This window comes from Cnephaeus nilssonii, assembly GCF_951640355.1.
Source record: "Cnephaeus nilssonii genome assembly, chromosome: 18".
Lineage (NCBI taxonomy): Eukaryota > Metazoa > Chordata > Mammalia > Chiroptera > Vespertilionidae > Cnephaeus > Cnephaeus nilssonii.
Window position 1 is genome coordinate 7514408 of NC_137089.1, and position 23198 is coordinate 7537605.

At 38.5% G+C, this 23198-nt stretch overlaps 1 protein-coding gene across 2 annotated transcripts in view; it reads left to right on the top strand.

The window, feature by feature from the left end:
- LRRC69 (leucine rich repeat containing 69) overlaps positions 1-22253 on the top strand; it is a gene marked incomplete at its 5' end in the record, with an annotated part of 29412 nt that extends 7159 nt beyond the window's left edge. The window contains 8 exons of one of the 2 annotated variants that reach the window (XM_079796368.1): positions 1470-1596; positions 3702-3774; positions 10119-10314; positions 13375-13446; positions 15360-15461; positions 19342-19521; positions 20345-20446; positions 21899-21973. In XM_079796368.1, coding sequence (XP_079652494.1) covers positions 1470-1596; positions 3702-3774; positions 10119-10314; positions 13375-13446; positions 15360-15461; positions 19342-19521; positions 20345-20416 — 822 coding nt within the window. In that variant the 3' untranslated portion in view covers positions 20417-20446; positions 21899-21973. Of the gene's footprint in view, positions 1-1469; positions 1597-3701; positions 3775-10118; positions 10315-13374; positions 13447-15359; positions 15462-19341; positions 19522-20344; positions 20447-21898 lie in introns of both variants that reach the window. The other variant, XM_079796367.1, reaches the window with a different exon arrangement.
- Between the last annotated feature and the right edge of the window lie 945 nt (positions 22254-23198).

Below are 23198 nucleotides of genomic sequence, written 5' to 3' on the forward strand. Positions count from 1 at the left end.
GCATCTGTCCCCTGGCGGTCAGTGTCTGTCATAGCGACCGGTCATTCCACCGTTCAGTTGATTTGCATATTAGCCTTTTATTATATAGGATGTGTCACCCAGAGAAGTGCTTTATCTTGGGTTATCTATCTACTTTATATCATCTTGGGAGCTAACTGTTGGCTGTCAGCTATCCTAGTATATTTCCCAAGATTGATCTTCAAAATTACATTTCATCAAACCTCTTACATCTCCTCCTCTCAGCAAATTTTGGTTCACATTTCATTGAAAAACAAACACTATCAGTCAGGAGCTCCCATCACCAAATCGATCCAGTGTTCTGATCTGCACACACCTTTCCTTTACCTTCCTTTTAACTCCCCAGATGAAAAGGTCCTACTTACACTTTGGAACCTATCTTCTTAAAATCTAAAGGATTTTGATTTCTGCAATTATCCCTCTCCTTGTATTAGTAGTTACTCATTCTCTACCGGTTTATATCCATCAGCATATAGCAAAGTGAAGTGTATTTTATTTTAGGGAAAAACAAACCCTCCAGCTGCCTCCTAATTTTCCAGTGTCCCTTTATAGAAAAAGTTCTTCAAATAATTGTCTGCTTTCTCAATTTTTCTTGACAGCACACCTCAAACAGAGTTTCCTTTCCAACACTTCACTCCTGTTGACAAGGTCACTATTGATGTTTAACATTGCTAATTCCAATGGTTATTTCTTTGCTTTTTTTTTTTTTTTTTTTTACTTTTCTCCAGGATTTGATCCATAGTTACCTTCTTAAAATAGCTGCCTTTTCTTTTCTCTTGGTTTCTGTGACACTATATATCTTGGAGAGCCTGAGTCATAGATTTTTGTGATTGACTGAGGCTGTACTATCAGGAGAAACCCATAGGGTGTGAAGGAAGCAGAGTAGAGCAGAGCAGGAAAAGGATCTAGGTAAAGATGTCGCCCAAGCCATCCTCCTCTCCCACCTGGCCCACTGCAGTCATGCCTCTGTTATCCATGTGCTCACCTCTTGCTCCACCTGAATTTAATGCTTCCTTTGGGAGTAGTATGACAGGAGAACCTCAGATCTTTGGCAATATTTCTGACTTCAGGGAATTAGCTCCTTTGCTGATTTTTTTAATGGTTTGGAGTCTACAGGTCACAATGCTAGGGTATTCTTGAGCTGTTCAAGTGAGTTGTAAATGAACCATTAACTGCATTTTTAAATACCCTTGGAATGGTTTGTGATACAATTTTAATGAAGTGCTTTAATTGAAAATTAAAGTGTGCTTTAATTAGCATAAAGTGTTTGAACATGCACTAAATGAACTTTATTTATAAAAATTATTTTAGAGATGTGTAAAATAATAGTTTGTGATTATGCTGAAGTTTTCTTAGGTTATGTGGATCTCAGCAAAGGGACTTAATTATTTCTTTTTTCTCATTTGAAGGTAGATAATGTCTGAGTCCATTAAATCTCTTTATGCTTGCAGCTGACAGTATTAAATCTGGGAAACAACCTTTTAGAAGAAGTTCCAGAAGAGGTGAAATACCTCACATCCCTGACGAAGCTCCATTTATTTGGAAATAGGATTAATAGATTTGCATCTGGAGTATGTGGTAAGTTAGTCAAAGAAAAGCAGTATTATAGTCTCAAACTTAATCCCCTTATATTTAACAATTTAGAACTAAAGGAAAAAGGAACTTTACATGTTTTGAAATTTTGGGTACTTTTTCCCCAACTATTGTACTATATTTCTTTAGATGTAGACCTAAGTAAGCATGAGTATAGTGAATTTTCATGTCTGTTTATACTCTTGAATCTATGGGCCCTTTCTTTGTGCCCAAGTGAAAACTAGTAGAAAATCAAATCAAAGAAAGCTTTCCACAGCTCTCCTTTTCCTTTATACTTTTTATTTTGTCTCAGATACTAAGTCACAGTCTTTGATCAAGATGATAGGTTTAGCCCTGGCAGGTGTGGCTCAGGGGTTAGAGTGTTGGTCTGTGCACCAATGGGTGTTGGGTTCAATTCCCAGTCAAAGGCATGTACCTGGGTTGCAGGTTCAATTCCCAGCCTCTGTTAGGGTACGTAAGGGAGGCAACCAATCTAATCTATGTGTCTCTCTCATATCAGTGTTTCTCTCTCGATCTCTCTCTCTCTTCCTTTCTCTCTCTCTAACATCAATAAAAACATATCCTCAGGTGAAGGTTAAAAAAACTGTGACAAATACTTATCAATGTTTACGCACATTATATATACAAAACCACATATTCAGCATTCTATTACACTTTACTTAGGAAGAAAACTGTTTACATAAGAAAAAAATCAGGGAATGGAAACAAGTAGACAATATCTTATTAGCTATACTGAGGGAATAAATTTAAGTAAAATCTGATATATATATATATATATATATATATATATATATATATATATATATATATTAGTATTAAACAATTTAATGCTAATTTGGATTTCGGTAAGGAAGTTTTTTCTCATGTTGCCTTTAAATGAGGTTTATAAAATATATGTAATCTGTGTACACTGCCCCTAAATGTCTTTAGTTCCTGTATGTCTTAATTTTGGGCTGTTGAACTTTGAAAATCCTATGTGATTGACATAAATTATGGTCTCTGTCAGATCATGATTATCCAACTGCATTGTTCAGCATGTATTACATGACCCTGTTCCCTGACATGAGCAGACTGAACCAGGGTTACAAATGTGTCCTAAGCTGGGTCAGTCATACACGCTTTGCTAGGGATTATGATACAATCTAAAACAATTTAATTGGCTTGAGTAATCATAAGATAGTAGTTGTAAATGGGTGGCTCATGAGCTGAATCTGGGTCACAGATAGGTTGGTTCTGTTTTGTCTGTGTTTTCCTTTTCTTTCTCGCTTTCCTTTTTTCTTTTCTTTTCTTTTTTTTTTTTTTTTTTGCACTCCAGTGCATTTATTTATTTAAATTTATCTTTATTGTTGAAAGTATTACATATAAGTTTGAATTTAGTGCCAAGATTTGCAGATCAAGAGAATTCATATAAAGGCTGGATTTCTGGACCTTTCTGTCTGTTTTAAAAAAGAAAGATTAGGTAATACTGGAATCACATGACAGCAATTGCTAGGAGCTGGCTGAATGGGAGTCCAACCTGTTCAGCTCTCAAGAAACTGTCATCATGGACAATCTCACAGAAGTGCTGTGTAGCAGTGAGGCACAGGGCACAGGGCAGGAGAGGTGATCCCCCAAAGGGACAGGTGTGCACAAGTGCCGAGAGATGGTGTTATGTGTGCCCGTGTTGGTTTGCTTGGGTGGGCACACTTGCTGGGCCTGTCAGAGCTGAGTGTGGGATTCACAGATGCAGGGGCATTGGACTGATCTCCCACGGGGTATTTTGTTGGGTAGGTGAATGTCATCCGTAAAGAAGAATCTTTGGACTTCATTCCCTCCACAAATACGTATTTATGTGTTCCAGTGCCTATTGTAGTGCCTTTCTGGTTTGAGTTCGGTTAACTAGGCTATAACTTCTGTCCTCAGGCACCGTGATTTAGCATAGTGAAACTTTGTAATAAATTCACCTTTTCTTGTTGAAGCGAGTTTAAGAATTTATCTGTTACAAGCAACCCAAGAGCCATGGTCAAGATCAGAAATCAGAAGGAAAATCAAGTTATACAGAAAAATGGCTAAAAATTATAGCTAAAGTGTCTAAAATTATTTTTTAACAGATGGCTTGAAAAATTTGACCCTACTTAATCTGAACAACAATCAGCTCACATATATTCCTAAAGAAGTCAGCAGGTAATTTTGTTGATAGCGACATTTAGTTTACTCCCTACCCCTTTACCCCTCCCCGCCTCCCCAACCCACCGGTGCCCTCAGAAAACCTTATGCCGAGCTTCAAGTCCTTGTGGGATTTGTACATAGGAAAGGGGACATCTGAAGAACTGAGACAAGCCACCATCTTTAAGCAGATGATTCCTTAAACACTGCAGAAATATGAGAAACAGCATGGCTTGGTAGTCTAAGTGTAAGAGTGGGGGTGTGAAACATACAGTTCTAAAGTGTTATTAAACTCCCAACTCTGTAGTTCTTAGAGGTTGCTCCACTACAGAATTGATGATAGTAAATTTTATATCATGTGAGTATTGTAAATCATTTTCAGATTGGTAGAAAAGGTATCATAAAAGTCTATTCTAATTCACTTGCCAATACCTCTAGCAAATTGTTTCCCAGGTAGATTTTTTTGCATAGAAAATAATGTTTTAAGTCAGAGCAACTAGAAAAAAAATTGAAGCAATTTAATTTTTTAAGAAGAGGAATATCTATAGCAATGACAATGCCAATAGTTGTCTGCTTGCTTCTTCAGTTATTCAATTGATTGATGTATTGATTGGATGAAAAAGGGACACTTGGAAGATCTTGTGAACTAGGTTCAGGTTCATATATTTGTACAACCAGCCTGATGACCTGAGGCATGTACTTTAACTGTCTTATATCTTAGCTTTCTCATCTCTAAAGTAAAAAATCTGAGTAGATGAACTCCAAAATCTTTGCAGCTGTAACATGTTATGATTTCACAATTTTCTAAGCTCTGTTTAAAGTACAAAAAAATATATTAAAAGGAACCATATAAACCTATGGTGATATGTCAGAAAAGTGAAAGAAAGTAGAATTGGAAAATGTATAGGTCTACACAGTTTTACAGATGACTGTGGATTGTCTGTATTCTAGCTATGCCTTAGATATAAGCTGAAGAGTTACCTCCCCAGGCATGGTTCCATTTTCTGCCCTTGGGAAAGTTTCTTCACCTTCTTATACTTTCGTGTCTTTATCTGCAAAATGAAGACAATAATAGTGCCTATTTCACATGGTTGGCTTTTTAATGTATATTTTTTATTGTTGCTAGTATTACAGATGTCTCCCATTTCTACTCCTTTCCCCCCTTCCTCCCTGGCCCTACCCACCCTCCCAGGTCTTCACTACCCTATTGCCTGTGTCCATAGGTTATGCATATAAGTATATTAGAGGCCTGGTTCATGAATTTGTGTATGGGTGGGGTCCAGCCAGCCAGCCCCAAGTGGGGTCTGTCAGGCTGCGCCAGCTGGGGGGAGGGGACGTGAGGAGTTGGCTGGCCCACCCCCAATCAGGGTGGGGAGATGATCAGGGACAGGGCTGGCCAGGGGGAGGGGCCAAAGGCGGTTGGCTGGCCATCCCCATCCCCTGGTCGAACTCCCGGTCCAGGGGATAATTTGCATATTAGCCTTTTATTATATAGGATAAGTTCTTTGGTTTATCTCTTCTTGTCCCCCCAACTCCACATCAAGGTATGTCAGCTTGTTCCATGCTCACAGGACAGGGTTGTTTTGATGGTTAAATAAGCTAATCCATCAAAGACATTTAGGATTGAACCTGTGACATAAGTACTTAATAGTTGTTAGCTTTTACTATAATTGGTTGTTATTTTTGTTCTTTCTGTTTCCCTCATTCATTTCTTTTTAGACACAAAAGATTGCGTTAGTGGTGAATTTTGGAAAAGCTCTTTCATTTGGGGCGTGTTTCTTTGTTTCCCCGTTTGGGCTGTCTCTTTGTGCTTGTTTCTATGTATGACCTAGAACACTGTTGCTCCCAGTCTTTGTGTAGTGGCCTTCCACATGGTAGGTGTCCGAATGTTGCAATCTCTTTGATCTCCTGTGCAGGGTGCTCTCGGAATGTTTGTTGTTTGGGTTGTTTAGGCTCTCCTCTTGTAATTGGGTCCTGGTTGCTATGGCCCTTTTGTGGGTGGTATTGACTTCAGCCTAGCTGACTATGAGTCTGGCATGCAAACTGCTGTGTAGATGCAGTCTCGAGGTGATTTGATGGGCTCAGTGACACAATCATTAGCCCTTCAGCCTGGGTGTCTACTAGTATAAAGGTAAATCGCTATCACTGTGTAAGTCGGAGATGCTGTGCAGGGGCTGCCCCCTGAGGTGGAGTTGTTCCCAGCAGGGATCGGAACCTGCCCTGATCCGTCTTTGAGTGTTTGTGTGTCTATTTGGGTTGAGCTCTTGTGTGTTCTGAAACCCACTACTGATTGTGTTGGTTCCTGGTCTCTTTGGGTAGGTGTCAGAAATTGTATGTAACTGGCCTTGATCTACCCAGGTGTAGTTACCACTCTCTCTTTATGTCAGTGTCTATTAGACCTGTATTGCGTGGGAGGGACCAATCTGTGTAAATGGGTCTGCTTTATTTAGCTTAGAAATGGGGGCAGATCTGTGGTTGGACCAAGGCTCCCTGAGGTCTGCTTCTACCTGTCAGCTACGCTGCCTCCCACCTGAGGTTTCCCAGACTTCCTCCAGAGCCTTGCAAAGAGAATCTCTAGGATGGACCCAGGCTAGCCTGGATTGGGCTAATAGGCCCCTCCGTGGAGTTCACACAGTTAGGCACCCAATGAGGGAAAATTAATCTCTGTTTCAAAGCCTAACTCCTCAGTCTCTATTTATTAAAAAAAAATAAAGTTTTCACTACCTTTTTCTTTTCTTTTTTAATATATTTTTATTTATTTCAGAGAGGAAGGGAGAGAGAGATAGAAACATCAATGATGAGAGGGAATCATGGGCTGGCTGCCTCCTGCACTCCCCACACTTGGGATTGAGCCCACAACCCGGGCATGTGCCCTGGTTCATAGGTCAATGCTCAACCATTGAGCCACATTGGCTGGGCAAGTGTTGCAATTTCCTGCTTTGGTCTGTCTGTGATTCATCCTACCCATAGTTTCGTGTCATTATTTTCTTCTTCTTTTTTTTTTTTTTGTCAAGTAGAACACCCTTCAATATATTCTGTAATGTAGGTTTTGTGGTGGTAAATTCCCTCAGGTTCTGTATGTCTGGAAAAGCTTTTATTTCTCCTTTGTATCTAAAGGATAACTTTGCTGGATAAATTATTTTGGGCTGTTGATTTCTCTCTTATAATAATTTAAATATTTGATTTCACTCCCTCCTAGTTTGTAGGATTTCTGCTGAAAAAAATCTGATGATAATTTAAAGCAACGGTTGCCAACCGGTGGTCCACTGAACAATGGTGGTCCATGAGGTCTGAAAGGTTGGCGACCGCTGATCTAAAGTATTTATTTTGTTGGTTACTGTCTTGTTTTCTCTGGCTGCCTTGAGAATTCTTTGTGTTAATTTTTTACTGTTTTTATTCCAACATGCCTTAGAGTAGGCTTTTTTTTTTTAATTGAGATCATTAGGTGTTCTGTTAGTTTCTTGGATTTGAGGATCCAGTTCTTTCCATAGGTTATGGAAGTTCTCATCAGTTATTATTCAAATAGAAGCTCTGTGTCCTTCTCCCTGTCTTTTCCTTCTGGTATAGCCATCTTATATAATAAAGAGCTAATATGCTAATTAGATCAGACGGCAGAACAACCTTCCTTCCCGAACAACCAGTGGGCGGAGGGTGTGGCCATGGGGCTATGAGGCAATGGAGCTGCAAGGGCCGAGTCCCTTGCATGAATTTCGTGCATTGGGTCTCTAGTTATTATATTGCTCTTTCTGATGGAATCTGATAGTTCTTATAAAGTTCTTTCACTTTTTTTTTTTACTTTCAAATTTCTCCACTTCCATCTGACTCATTTCTAGATGTCTATCTTTGATATCACAAATTCTTCCCTCCACCTGGTCTGCTTTATTTTCTAAGCTTGCTAGTTCATTCTCCGTCCTTTATTGAGTTCTTCAGCTACAGTGTTTGTTTGGCTCTTTCTCTATAGTTGTTACCTCTTCAGTAAAATAGTCCTTTTTGTTCGCTGATTTTATTTCTGAGTTTGTGAATTGCCTGAGTTTCCTTGTATTTTGTTGAGCTTTTCAAAACTGCAGTCTTGAATATTCTGACACTTAAATCACATATATCCATGACTTTAAGTTCAATTTCTAGAGATTTTAAGATTTTCTTTTAGATTTCCTTTGTTATTTTGCTTATTCATTGTGTTTGATGGGTTAATTCTCTGCTCTGGCATTTGCATAATTGTAAACTGCTTTTAAAAAGAATTAAACGTAGAGGTCTTTTTTTCCAGCAGGTGGCGTTGAAGCGGTAGTTTTTATTTTCTCTTACCTCTATGGCAGGGGTTGCCTGGATCTCTGTGGGGCAATGTCCCTAAACTGTGCAGACCTCTCCCCATTGCCCAGTAGCTGGGCATCTCCTCCACTACCCTGTCATCTCAGACTCAGGAAACCCCTCCCCCTGCAGGGAAGGCTGTGGATCTTCTGTGTGCTCCTTGTGCCACTCCTTGCAGTCAGAGCGACTCCAGGTTGACTTAGCTGCTTCAACTAGGATGTACCACAAGGGACAGGGATAGTTGGGTGGGGGTAGCTAGTACCTGAATCCCAGTTCTATTCCACCTCATGGGCTTAGCAGCAACAATTACAAACTACTTAGACTGGATTTTTTTTTTTTTCCCAGTTTCAGTGCTTTTACCATCAGCTTGCTGCCCTGTGGGCCACAGGGGGATGGAGTGGGCCAATTTCCCATGTGTGGAATCCTTCATTCAATTCTAGCAGGCTTTCGAGCACTGATTTTTATTTATTTATTTATTTTTGCACCATTTCTCTGCCCCTGCCCCTGGGCCCAGTTCTCAATGTTGCCAGCCACCCAGGACGGATTGCTGTTTCTTCCTCTCCCGTCTAGTCTGTTCCATGGGAGCTGCACCCCAGCCCTTTACTGCTGAGGTATCCCTCTGGGCCTGCAGTGAAGGCTGGGCTGCAGGAGGTTCCTATCTCTGTCCTCCCTCCCAGCCCTGCCTCTGCTGTTCTTACCCCTTCAGATGTCTGTCCAACTTGTGCCTTCCATGGGAGAGACTCTGAGGTCCTGTGATGCCACCAGGCTGCCGAGGTCCTTGACCACCTCTTTAATTTTGAAATATTCTTTTACCTATAGAGATGGAATGAAACTCACATGCTAATCTTCTCTGTATAGTTCCAGTTTTAGCATATGTACTGTCAAAGGAAGCACTATATATTTTTATTACTAGCTTTGCTGATAGATGCGTCTGCATTTGAATCTTTATTATCTACTGGGTGGGAAATTTGGGCAAGGTATTTACTACCTCTGATCCTTTATTTTTCTTCTGATTTAAAGTGAATAATTCCAACCTTAGAGTTGTACTGATGATTAAATTAAATGCACATGCAGGTAATTGGTGCTAAAGTAGTGCTAATTTTTTTTGTTTCTTTATTCAAAATGATATTTTCTCAGCTTACAATGTCCTCTTGTTGCGCTAATTCTATAAGTTTTATTATTCAATGCCAAGTTCAAATGTCAATTTTTTGAAAACGCTTATTATATACCTCAGGTATCATGTCTGTAATCATGGACTCAAATTTTCTTAATATTTTTCTCCCTGTCCAATGGCATTTTCTATCCTCACCTTATGGCTCTAGGTAATATTTCCTTCTAGATCATGATATATAAATAAAGACAGAGTTTGTGTTTGATCCTTCTTTGCATCTTCCACAGAAACTAAGTGGTTCTCACAAATTTTTGACACAAGATACATTAAACTGTAACTATACCTATACCGATACCTATATCCATGTATGTGTTTATATGTATATGTATATTTCTGCATGTATATGTCCTCCTTTGTTTTTGGCTTCCTCTTTAATATAGTGAATGTTTATGTATACAGAATGAAAATAGAATTTTCTTTCTTTAAAATCTAGGTTTTGCCCTGATTGGTTTGGCTCAGTGGATAGTGCATCGGCCCACAGACTGAAGGGTCCTGGGTTCAATTCCAGTTGCAGGCTCATTTCCCAGTAGGGGGCATTCAGGGGGCAGTTGATCAGTGTTTCTCTCTCATCATTGTTTCTAACTCTCTATCACTCTCCCTTCCTCTCTGTAAAAATCAATAAAAACACATTTTTTTAAAAATCTAGGTTTTGACTACATAAAATACTTTTAATGTAAGCTATCTGAATATAAATTATTTTAAAGAGTTTGATTACAACCAAGATTTTTTATGCTCCGATTATTCACAGTAATTGTGAACATTTGACAAAATAAAGCTCAGATGAGGTACAAGATTAATTGACACATGGCTTCTGACAAGCAGTGTCTGTGCAATAGACTTTCCTTTTCTGTGTGAGTTTCATTCATGTTCCTTGTTTAATTTTCAGATTAGAAAGCCTTATATATTTGAGTATAAATCATAACCAGCTAACCAGTATTCCTAGAGAACTTTGTTTTCTTAAGAATCTTTCTGAACTTCAACTTAACTACAATCAGATCATTTGCATACCTGAAGAGATTAAGTTCTTGAAGAGGCTCCAGAAGCTTTTTCTGGCCAGAAACAACATTGAAGTTTTGCCAGAGGTAAGCAAAGCATGGGACAAAATTTTCTTTGGTTGGGGAAGAACTCTCCTTGCCACACGATTCGGAGGGATTGTAGAATGGACGTGGGTAGCTGAGTGCACACCATCATTTGCTTTCCTTGTAATTAGATGGAGTCAGCTCCCAAATTCCTGTGACAAAGGATAGTTGTAACTTGTTTTATTTCACATAGTTAAGGATGCCAGGTTAGTAAATACAAATATACAATACTCACTTAAATTTGAATTTCAGATAAGCAACGAATAATTTTTAGTATAAGTAGGTTCCAAATACTGCATGGAACATAACTATATGAAAAAAATTCATTGTTTGAAATTTAAGTGAAGCTTCTATATTTTATCTGGCAACCCTATATACTGCACAATATATAATACTAGAGGCCCAGTGCATGATTGAATCATGCACGTGTAGGGTCCCCTACACACTTTCGCTTTTCGCGGTGGAGCTGGGTGCCTGTCCACTGGTGCACCAGGCTGTTCAGAAGCCTCCGGCTCAGCGGAGGCTTCTGAAAGGCCTCGTGCTGGAGCAGACAGGCACCCAGCTCCCCCACTTTTGATGGTCCCCGGCCGCTGAGGGGGGCTACCCTGCTGTTGAGAGGCGCAGGGGGCGGGAGTCCCGCCCCCTGCGCCTCTCAAAGGCTGCTGAGGGGGGCTGCCGCGGACACCTGGCTACCCTGCTGTTGAGAGGCGAAGCTGGGTGTCCATGGCAGGCCCCCTCAGCGGCCGCGGATCTGGCCGTTGAGAGGCACAGGGGGCAGGAGTCCCGCCCCCTGCGCCTCTCAACAGCAGGGTAGCCCCCCTCAGTGGCAGTGGATCCATGCCTCTCAATGGCCGGATAGGGCACCCCGAGTCCTGCCCCCCAGCCTCCTGCCGCCCAATCGTGGGCACAGCGGAGTGATGGTAATTTACATGTTACTCTATTATTAGATAGGATAAGTACATGTTGGTTTTTGAATATGTGCTAGATAGCTTTCATTTTTTCCTTCATATCCACACTTGATCCTTTTTCAACCTACTCTGCATCTGGGAGTATCAGCTCCTACATCCTCTGGCTTCCTCTTGGACATGGCCAATTAGCAGCACTAGCAGGAGGTGAAAGGATAGGAGAATGAATGTCAGATGGAGTTCCCCTGGTACCCTGCCTGCTGGGGTGCTATGAGTTTCCTGCACACCTCTTTGGAAAGTCATAGCTAAAGTCATGTGCTCCTCATATGGGCCATTACCATCTCCCCTAGGCTCCTTAGGCCTTTGGTGGTAAAATAACTTCCTGCTGTTTCCCAGCTTCTGGGAACTTGGAGGTTTTAGGGAACTACATTTTGTAGTTTAGGTTTTTCTAGATCCTGTCAAACTTTTATAAATAGTGACTTGGCTAAACTCACCTCAGATTTCTCCCTTTGAGAGTACTGTTTCCTGCTGGGAACCTGTCAATGGGTTTACCTTTCCTTCTTATGCAAATTAGAATTAACTTGGTAGGAGGGAATGCATGTCATGCAGTACATTGAGAGATAACAAAAGCAGGTCAAATCCTGCTTTCATGTTTCTTTCAAGGGAATATTCCTTTTAAAAATTCTGTGCATGGTATAATGTAATATGTGAAAATATACCAAGTTGTAGGCTACAAATAAGAATTTTTAAAATTCTGTTCTTAAATTCTTTAAAAATCCTAATTTCTATAAACAAGTAAAAATATCTTTAAATTACAGACTAAATCTATTAAAAGTATAACTCATTTTTTTTAGGGAAAAGCTTTAACAGCAGCAGTATGATCATCATGATGAAGAATTATATTACTTAGTGTTTATAACAACTTTATGGTGTAGCTCTTTTTATTATATCCACTTTAGAATAAGGAAAAGAGATTATGTGACTTGAACACAACTTACAAAGATCAGAGAAGAAACTCAAATCCATGTCTCTCTAACTTGAAAGTACTCTTTCTATAATTTTAAAAATCCCAAGGAGTTTAAATTTTAAAAAATTTAAATGCTAATAAGTCCTATCCTGAATTATTATATAAAGAATGCCTATGATCATTTATGTCCTTGTACATTTAATATGATTCAGTCTATCATTATTTTGTAAATGTAAGTTTACATTTACAAAAAATACTTGTTTTGGTTATGAAAAAATTATGAATCATTTTCTGGTACATTATAAATTGTGTGTATATCTTCACATGTGTATGAATGTATATGTCCATCCAGTCACATTAGGCATATAGATAGAGACCCTAACAGATCTTTCTTTATTGTATAAGGAAAGTGTTCATTTAGCACAGTGCTAAGCAAAAGGGAGATAAGAAATATATGCCAGTGGTAGAATTGTCAATTAGAGACAACTTTCTAAGATTACATCTGTTTTCCATTTCTCAAAGATTCTTTCTTTGGTAGTAATGTCTACCTACTGCTCACTATGTACTGGGCCCTTTTAAAAACATATTTTTATTGATTTCAGAGAGGAAGGGAGTGAGAGAGAGAGATAGAAACCTCAATGATGAAAGACAGTCATCAATCGGCCTCCCCTCCCACACACAATGCAAACTGGGGATCTAGCCTGCAACCAGGCATGTGCCCCGACCAGGAATCAAACAGTGACCTGGTTCGTAGGTCAATGCTTAGCCACTGAGCCACACCAACTGGGTTGTATTGGGTCCTTTAGTAAGCACTTAGTAACTTATTTAATCCATTCAGCAATCATTGAAGTAGGGGCTGGCATTAGCAATTCCATTTTACAAATGGAGAAATTCAAGTACAAAGAGATTAAGAAATTTACCCATAGTCAATGTCAGAAGTGAGATTTGAACCTACAAATAGCCTAACTCTTGGTCACCATGTTAAGTTGCCCTGGAGTGGTCAGGGGAAATGGAAAATTCAGAGAATCTGACAATTCAGGATACAGAGATCTTCTTTGGGGAGGATGTAAAAAATAATTGATCAGGTAATTAGAAAAGATGGTCAATACCATCAAGTTCAAACTTAGAAGAAATATTTATGATTCTATGTTTTACAGATTCTTAAAAAATCTCTTTTGTTTTTTTAAACAGGTATTGTGTCATCTTATAAACCTAAGAATCCTAGACGTAGCCGGAAATGTCCTTCAGATATTTCCATCAGGAGTAAGTAGAATCAACTTCTACTATAATTAAAAAAACATTTTTGTTTATGCTACTGGGATTAGAACAAAATGAAAAACCAGTAGAACCTGTAGTAATTGGAATCTTGAATTATACAAATGACTCAAATACCTTTTTTTGTTCTATATTTCAAAGCCTATTGTGGTCCTATTGTCCTTTGTGTTCTGTGCCAGCTGAAGTTGTTTGAACTAAGTGAGCTATGATTGCTATCAAATATTTTAATATACCTGTATAGTTGGTATTTATTGTTAGTATATACTGTCTTAGGCCACTTCCGACTTTTTGAAAATATTGTTTTCCAGAGCATACATTTTTTAAAATATATTTTTATTGATTTCAGAGAGGAAGGGCGAGAGAAGAGAGAGATAGAAACATCAATGATGAGAGAGAATCATTGATTGGCTGCTAAATGTTGCTTTTTATTTTAAAGTTTGATTTGAGTTAGTTGCCACTGAATTCATCCCCCAAACAGGGATCTTTGCAGGCTTTTAAAGCTGTGAATGCACCTGAATGATTCTAACTTGCAAATAGCAGGGTAACGACTATGGATAGGTATACTTGAGGGTACTGTCTCTGTTCACATTACACTGTGCTTCCTATTTCCCCTGTGCTCTTTGCTCAAATAGCTACATTAGCTGATTTTCCTCTACAGACCCACTTACAGTCTTCTGGCCTACCTTGGGTAAGCAATAAATCATAACCAACAAACTCTCTCCCTGAATGCAGTCCTTTGTCCCCTGGATCTTTGCCTTTGATTCTGATTATTTCTGTCTCATCCACCCCTCTCACCCCAGCCCCTCCGCTTCCTGGACCACTTGTTTTTTGATTGTCATACAAGAGTCCCCTGAAAATAAGGCCCATGGTTACTGACCTTCCTTTTTTCTTAGTCACTCTACTCAATATGTTGCCTACTACTTACCCTGATGTCCTGTCTTGCCTTGAATACTTTTAGTTTAAAAAGGTTTCCTACTTATAGACATTGCTGATTGACTTCACCATGTTAGGGAAGTTTTCTGTCACATAGTTGATCCTTGAGAATGTTCCATGTGCATTAGAGAAGAACTGATAATCCGGTGTTCTGGGATGAACGGCTCAGTAATTGTTATTTATCTGTCTTTGGTCTAATGTGTCATTTTAAGCCGATGATTCCTTATTCATATTCTGTTTGGCTAATCAATCCACAGCTTTAAATGGGATAGGTCCCCAACTATAATTGTGTTTTTGTCAGTTTCTCCCTGTTCTGTTAGTAGTTGCTGTCTTTATTTTGGTGCTCTCAGATTGGGTGACTATGAATTAAGTGTTATGTCTTCTTTATGTAGTGTCCCTTTTATCATGATAAAATATCCATCTTTATCTCTTTCTACATTTTTTATCTTGACATCTATTTGTCAGATATAAATATGGCTGCACACACTTTTCGCTGGATACCATTTGCGTGGAGTATCATTTTCCATCCTTCCATTTGAATCTATATTTGTTATTACAGCTGAGTTGTCCTCTGAAGGCAGCATTCACTTGGGTTTGGATTTTAATACAAACTATTTACTATATGCATTTTTATTGGTGAGTTCAGTCCATTGACCTTTAGGGTGATTATTAACCTATAAAGATTTCCTGTATCCAATTATTTTTGTTTTCTGGTAATTCTGTGTCCCCATTGGCTTTATTTTTTCCCTTGTGTTTCTGTCTGTTATTTTAGTTTGAGGCTCTTCTCTGGATTTTTTGTTTGTTTGTTTGCTTGCTTATGTTTCTAACAACTGTCCTGCTGTTAAAATACTAATGTGGACCGTAAGTCCTAAATAAAGCATTTTAAATCTAATTTTCTTAAAGATGTAGCCTCAGGAGTAAAATTCATTATTTTGTTGTGAAATGAAGTTTTTATTTTGTTTTGAAAGTTTCAGTATCTGAAGCTGAAGGAATTCTACTGTGAGGGAAACCCTCTGTTCCTGAATCACCCTGTTAGTGCCATCAAGCAGCTGGACATCCTGAGCCTACAGGTGAAGCCTGAGTCATTCACACAGGTCTCCAAATGAAGCCCTGATTTAAGTTTTAACGAGTTTCCTTTTAAAGAATTCTAGCCAAATCAGCAAATGATTAACGTCACCTAGTCTATTGGCAATGTGAATCCTAGACCTAATCTCTTTGACTTGCTTATAGAATCTAATGTCATCCTATCTGATTTCCAGAGTGACTAAATTCAGAAAAATGGAAACCGTTTGCTGCATGAAAAGAGAGGGACCTGTTTTCACACTCACCTTCCAAGTATCTTTTAGTATAACCTAAGAATGTATTTGACCTGCTCCTGCTGGGGTCTTTGCCGCTCTCACTTGACCCTATTCCTAGTGGATGAATGAAAATGATCCAGAAATCATGTTCACTTTAGTCAAATAAGTTCATGATATTAAAAGAAGGAATAGGAAAACATATTAGAGGACTCTCTTTGTGTGTCCTTTGGTGATAGATGAGTTAAAGGTTGTAGATCTTCCCACATTTGAGTATGAGTCTCCATCATAAAATTGAACTTCTCAGGTTCTTTTAAGTCTATACGTGAACATGCAGAATTGTCTTAAGACTTTTAAGAATTATGTAGGATTCAAGTTTCCTGGATGCAAGAAACAACCATTATTGGTGTGTGTGTTTTTTGTTTGTTTTTGTTATTGTTAATCCTCACCTGAAGATATTTTCCATTTATATATATGTATATATATTAGAGACCCGATGCAGGTGCGAAGGCTGCCTCGGGTGAGGATTAACAATAACACCCAGCTACTTGTTTTTCTCTGATTGGCTTATTTCACTTAGCATAACACTCTCCAGGTCCCTCCATGCTGTCTCAAAGGGTAAGAGAGCCTTCTCTTTTACAACTGCATCATATTCCATGGTGTAAATGTACCACAACTTTTTTTATCCACTCATCTACTGATGGGCACTTGGTATGTTTCCAGATCAAAGGAAACATTTTTTTTTTTTTGCCCATAAATGATTTAGTGACTCTTAAAGAACACTGGAATTAGACAACCATTAAGTTGTATATTCTCAAAAACTGTACTGCATGTGTTATAGGCACCTCTCACCAACACCAGAGAGGTGTTACCAGACAGGACAGCCCCCTGAGTCCGTGGAGAGGGCTGTCCCAACCTCGATCCTTTGTCTTCTCATAAAAACGAATTTATATGGGAGACCTTTGACTGCATTGTGCAAAGCCAATTTATTAAAGCATGCAACTTTATTGAAAAAGCAAAGCAAGCAAATCTATCCATCTGGCTTATGAAGCCCAGGTGGGCTCTCGGCTAATCTGAAGAACAGGTTGGGTGGGGGACCCAGGCCTTATATACCCTCCTGTCTATAGGCTTCAAAACCCCTCTGCTGACTATTTTGGTGCAGATTCATTCTCAGGGTCCCGCTCTTTGCTTTGTTGTGGTCTCCCCAGACTTCAGGAGAAGTACCTGGCAACTTGATCTTGCCAAGCCTTGACTGCCGGCTTCTCTGCCTAGGGAGTAAAACTGCCCTTTTTTCCTTTCCCCTTTCCCCCTCCCTTCCTGCGTTCTTTCATTAGGGAGGTTTTTAACCATTTGCTCTGTGTCCTGGGCTGGGAAGATAATGGTTTGTTAGTTACAAACTGGCTGCAAACTGCCCACACTGTTTGGCCTTGTTTTAACTTCCCTGTCTCATTTCCCCATTCCTCCTGCCTTGGAATCCTGTAACACATGTCTCTGTAAGGGGTGTCCGAAAGGTACTATTGTCATAGCCAACATACAGTATATACTTTATATATACTCACATTTCCAAGTAATAACTTCATATTTCGATGCTATATCTTCCCAAGTAATACATTAACAGCAAGTAGGAGAAGAATATAAGGAATGGGTAATGTTAAGAGTTGTCAAGAGACACACCGGATGCAACAAACATGTTTAGTTCCAGAAATCTTAAATGGAAAAAGTGAACTGTGACCTATTTATAGGTCCCATGTATTTCAGGAAATTCTTCTACTATCTGATATTTTGGGGAGTGAATCTTGTATTAGTTTTCTGAAGCTTCATAGTGAGACTTAGACTTTAGTTCTTGTAGCTAAAACTTACCTCTAAAATCAACATTTTATTCAGAATCACAAGTTATGCTATGTGTAAAGAGGTAAAGAAAGGGTGTTAATAGACATGTAATTTATCAGTCCTGGTAATACTGGTATGAAAAGGTACTTTTTTCAGGAAGGATGACCTCAGTTATGTAACTGCCCGGGAGAGTGAGCTTAAGTGGGTAGGAGGTTATGCTGCTGAAGGATCAGGCATTTAAGGAACCCAAGCCGGGTAAAGGCAGCTTTCCCAGATGCCCGTGAAGTGGAAGGGACAGTGTCATAAAGAACAGGGAGACAGCAATCTATAATATTTTGTTGTTATTTAAAAAAATACTTTAATTTGGGTGAATGAGTGACAGTTTATATCTATATCTATATCTATATATCTACATCCATATCTATATCTATGTAGGTATTCCCAAAGATTCATTTCAGAGCCTAATGTGGACTACTTTAATACTTTGACCAGAAAAAAAAAAGTTTCACAAACTAATTAAAATCCATGCAGTGTTTGTGTAACATTTATATAGGACTTCCAGGCTACTGACACAGACACTGGGGAAGAGGGGGCACTTAGTGGAGTAAATCAAATATATTTTTAGTTGTTGCTTGGCCAGTAAAGATTTAATTTTAAGTAATATATATATATATATATATATATATATATATATATATATATATATATATATATATATATTTAATTTTTTACTTTAAGATAATGTTGATTGTCATGATGAAAGTCAGCTTCTATATATTTCCTCCTCACCCCTTTTATTACTTAACTAGAGGCCTGGTGCACAGATTTGTGCACGTTGAAAGGAAATTAATTAGAAGGTGGCCAGCGGGATGAGACTGGGTGAGAGGGACTGGACATACCTCCTGCGGTCCCTGCCCAGCCAGCCGCACCTGGGATGGTGCCGGGGCTCAAAGGGCATCTGCAGAGTGAGTGGGGTCCCTCTGGCAGGTGGGGTCCCTTGAACTAGCCTGTGAGGATCAGGCTGAAACTGGCAGTCTGACATCCCCTGTGGGGTCCCGGAGTAAGAGAGGGCACTCTGCAAAGTTGCTATCACTCAGCAGCTCCTGCATTGAGCATTTGCCCCCTGGTGGTCAGTGCATGTCATACCTACTGGCCTGTCGGCCATATATATATATTCTAATATTATTATTGCCATAAATGAAGTTTTTGAACATATCTGTGTGGATAGGTTTAATACAGAGTGAATTCAGAGAAACAAGTATACTTTACCAATATGGTTTTATCTAGGTACTCAAAAATGCAGTAGGTAACTTAAACTAATGCTTCTCAAACTCTAACATGCAAAGGGATTATCTGAGGAAACTTGTTAATTGCAGATACTGATTCAGTAAGTCTGGAGTGCACCTGAGAGTGAATTTTTAATATGCTTCCAGGTGATGCAAATTCTACTGGTTCATGATCCACAATTTTAGTGGTAAGAATTTAGACACTAGTAAATATGATAGACTCAATTTTAAAGTCAGTCTGAATATGTGTACAGTCCTTGTTTACTGTAATAAGAGGTACAAAATTTAAACTAAACTTTATCTAATAATGTAAGTATATTATAACTTGGATTCCTGTATATAAAAAATATGGAAATATTAAAATAGGAGTATGTTGCTTTTCTTACATTGTTGAAAACTAAACTTATTTATAATGTCAATCATTGACAATATACTTTATTATATATACTTTGAAAAATTAATTTAACAGACACTGTGAGGAATAATAAAGAATGGTTATTTTGAAAATTATCTTGAGGCATCATATTTTTTTAACCTAGGAAATAACATCAAGATTTATAATGAATCAGCTGATAGAAATGAATCCTTTCCTAATGGAAGCCATAGAATGGTACCCACAGATCTGGGACACAATCTCTAAGGGAAGAATATGTGCAATATGTGGAAAGTCATTTTTAACCATATGGATAGAATGTGTTGAATTTGTTCCTCCATCAAAGGTAAATGGTGCTTTTTTGTGTGAATCTGAGCATAAGACCTCCTCTTATTCTTTGTTCATATCTAAATCACCCAATACTAACTAGATTTGTATATAAGAATTTATTTCTATGATAGTATAATGTTTTTTCCTATCTTTATTGAGATGTAATTGATATATAACATTATGTTCAAGTGTACAAGATGTGATTAAATACATTGCAAAAAATTGCAAAATCATTGCCACCATAGTGTATTTGCTACCATCACATAGTTATTTCTTTTTTTTGGTGAGAACACTTAAGGTCTACTGTCTTAAGAATATTAAAATATATGGTGATTATCAGAGGGAAAAAGGACTTGGGGGCGGTATAACAGGGTAGAGGGGGATAAATGGTGAAGGAAGGAGACTTGACTTGGCGTGGTGAAGACACAATACAATATACAGATGATGTATTATAGAATTGTACACCTGAAACCTCTATAATTGTTGATAGATATGTATTTATTGCTATTGTGTTGTTGTTGTTGTTGTTGTTGTTGTTGTTGTTGTTGTTCTTCTTCTTCTTCTTCTTCTTCTTCTTCTTCTTCTTCTTCTTCTTCTTCAAGAATACTCTTTAACATTTCATATAATACTTAGATTGGTGGTGATGAACTAACTCCTTTAGCTTTTTCCTTCCTCCCTTCCTTCCTCCCTTCCTCCCTTCCTTCCTCCCTTCCTTCCTTCCTTCCTTCCTTCCTTCCTTCCTTCCTTCCTTCCTTCCTTCCTTCCTTCCTTCTTTCCTTCCTTCCTTCTTTTTGTTGTTGTTAATCCTCACCCTAGGATATTTTTCCATTGATTTTTAGAGAGAGTGGAAGGGAGGCGGAGAGACAGAGAGGCAGACACACACCAATTGGTTGTCTCTACATGAGCCCTGACCAGGGCCAGGGATCTAACCTGCAACTGAGGTATGTGCCTTTGACCAGAATTGAACTCAGGACCCTTCAGTCTACAGGCCGATGCTCTGTACACTGAGCCAAATTGGCTATGGCTCCATTAGCTTTTTCTTGTCTGTGCATCTCTTCATATGTCCATCGATTTTATAAGTACCGCATGCTAACTGATTGCGCCACTGGAGCTCCTGTCCATCGATTTTAAATGATAGATATTCAGAATAGAGTACTCTTATTTGTAGGTCCTTGCTTTTCATCACTTTGAATATTTCTTACCACTTCCTCTGGCCTGCAGTTTCTTTTGAGAAATCAGCTGATAGTCTTATGCGAGCTCCCTTGTAGGTAACTAACATTCTTCTCTTGCTGCTTTTAGGATTCTCTGTTGTCTTTAAACTTTTGCATTTTAATTATGATGTGTCTTAGTTTGGGCCTCTTTGGGTTCATCTTGTTTAGGACTCTCTGAGCTTCTTGGATTTATATGTCTGTTTCCTTCACCAAACTGGGGAAGTTTTTTGTCATTATTTTTTCAAATAGGTTTTCAATTTCTTGCTCTTTCTCTTCTCCTTTCAGCACCCATCTGATGCAAATGTTGGTATGCCTGAAGTTGTCCCAGAGGCTCCTTACACTATCTTTATATTTTGTTATTTTTTTTTCTTTTTGCTGTTCTTATTGGGTGTTTTGTTTTATTTATTTATTGCTTCATTACATTCCAAATTGATAATTTGATTCTTGGTTTCTCCTACTCTACTGTTGATTCTTTGTAAATTATTTTTTATTTCACTCAGCATATCCTTCATTTCTTACTGTTTTATTTTTATGCTGTTGAGGTCCTCACTAAGTTTTTTGATATCCTTATAAGCAGTGATTTGAACTCTGCATCTAGTAGATTGCTTGTCTCCATCTAGTTTAGCTCTTTTTCTGGAGTATTACTCGTTTCTTTCATTTGGACCATGTTGCTTTGTCTCCCGTTTTCCCTACCTCCCTGTGTGTTTTTTTCTATGAAGTAGGTAGAGCTGCTATACCTATTAGGCTTGGTATCATGGCCTAATGTAGTGGTGTCCTTATGGTCCAATGGCACAGCCTCCGTGATCACCCCAGCTGAGGGCTGTGCACCCTTTTATTGTAATTAAGTCTTGATTGCAAATCAGTGGGAAGGGTTTACCCAGGATGATAAATTCTATAGAATAATCTACCTTCATCCCAAACACATTATGGCTGGACAATATAATATGTTTGATAAAAGCATAGGTAATTGTTTATCATTTGAATTTTGTTTAATATTGAGTCTACCTTTATTAGCTAGTAAAGTTTATTTGTATGGGAGAAATAGCAGATTAAGCATAAATAGAAGAGTGTGTCCTTTAGAAATCAATGTTATGAAATCTCTGAAAAAAAACTAATATTTATTTTATTCAAAGCTATTTGTTGAACAATGCCTTAATTCTATTTCTAATCTTGACTTTTTAGAACTGGAAGACGAGCAAAAATCTAGAGCTGGTACCTCTTCGAACATTAATTTGTTCTTACGAATGTTTTAATCAACGTGGCCCTAACCAGTTTGGAATTGCTCAAGTGCAAGAGCAGTGAGAAGCTCATTTAGAGCTTCCCAGGAGTTGCCCTGTCAGTTCTGCACACAGTCAGATTATGCCCTAATTATGATATCATGCTGTGTCTCTTTGTCAATACATTAAGCAAGAGGAAGAAAAACAATTCCTTTTGAACATCCCAATATAAGCATTATAACCTGCCTACATTATTTAGACTCTAGATGTACTGTTTTGTCTTTGTCTTAAAAACAAAATAATAAATGGAATAACTCCGATCTCTGTGGGAAGTGAGTCTTATTTTTTTCCTGTCATCTTATGACCACCATCTTCCTTTTCTAGCATTAAGAGACTTCAATGGAGACACATTTTGTAATTGAAAGAGAATCACTTTTTAGTGTTAGACAGTTGTATCACCTTTGTATAATTCAGGTAAGCTCTTATTTTTTAAGAGGCACTAACATCGTATTGACTAAGATAAAACCTTCATTCCACTTAAAAAAATGAGTAAAAGGCTAGAAATCCAGGGTTGGTTATTCCCAGCATCACTTTGTTCATTTTTTTGTTTTGTTTTCCTCACAAATGAAACTGACAGAAGCCAGAACAAAAGAGCTGGAATGTGAATTTGGCTCTTTTCCTGTGAAGGACAACAGAAAAGTATGGGGAAAAGTCATTAAAAATATATGGCATGGATTGCATAGACCAGTAGTTTTTGCAGGTAGACCCAGCAGCATCCAGATCACTTGAGAAATTGTTAGAAATGCAAAACATCTGGCCACACCCCAGACTGCTGGATCAGAAATGGGGCAGTGTGTGGCCCAGCAATCTTTTTAAAGAAATCCTCTAGGCAATGCTGATACCCTCTGCTGTGTGTTCAGAAAAGCAAGAGATTCAATCATAATTTTACATTTAAACCCCACTAGAAATATAATTATTCATACACTATTGGATGGCTCTTCTGGTGGAAAGCTGAGTGGATTCTCATAGTTCCTAGATTATCATGTTACCTTCCTAACTAGGCCTTTCATTAGTTTATTTTAGGACCTACTCCTTTATGCATCAGCGTTCCCTCTGGCACACCTGGGAAGCTAAGTCACTGGAGCACAGCGGAGAGGCCCTCAGTCCCAAAGAACACAAGAGTCAGTTCCTACTGAGGCCGAGATGAGGGCCTCAAGGCAACTCTCTGAAAGCTCCCTTCACTAAGAATGCGTTTTAAACTGAAA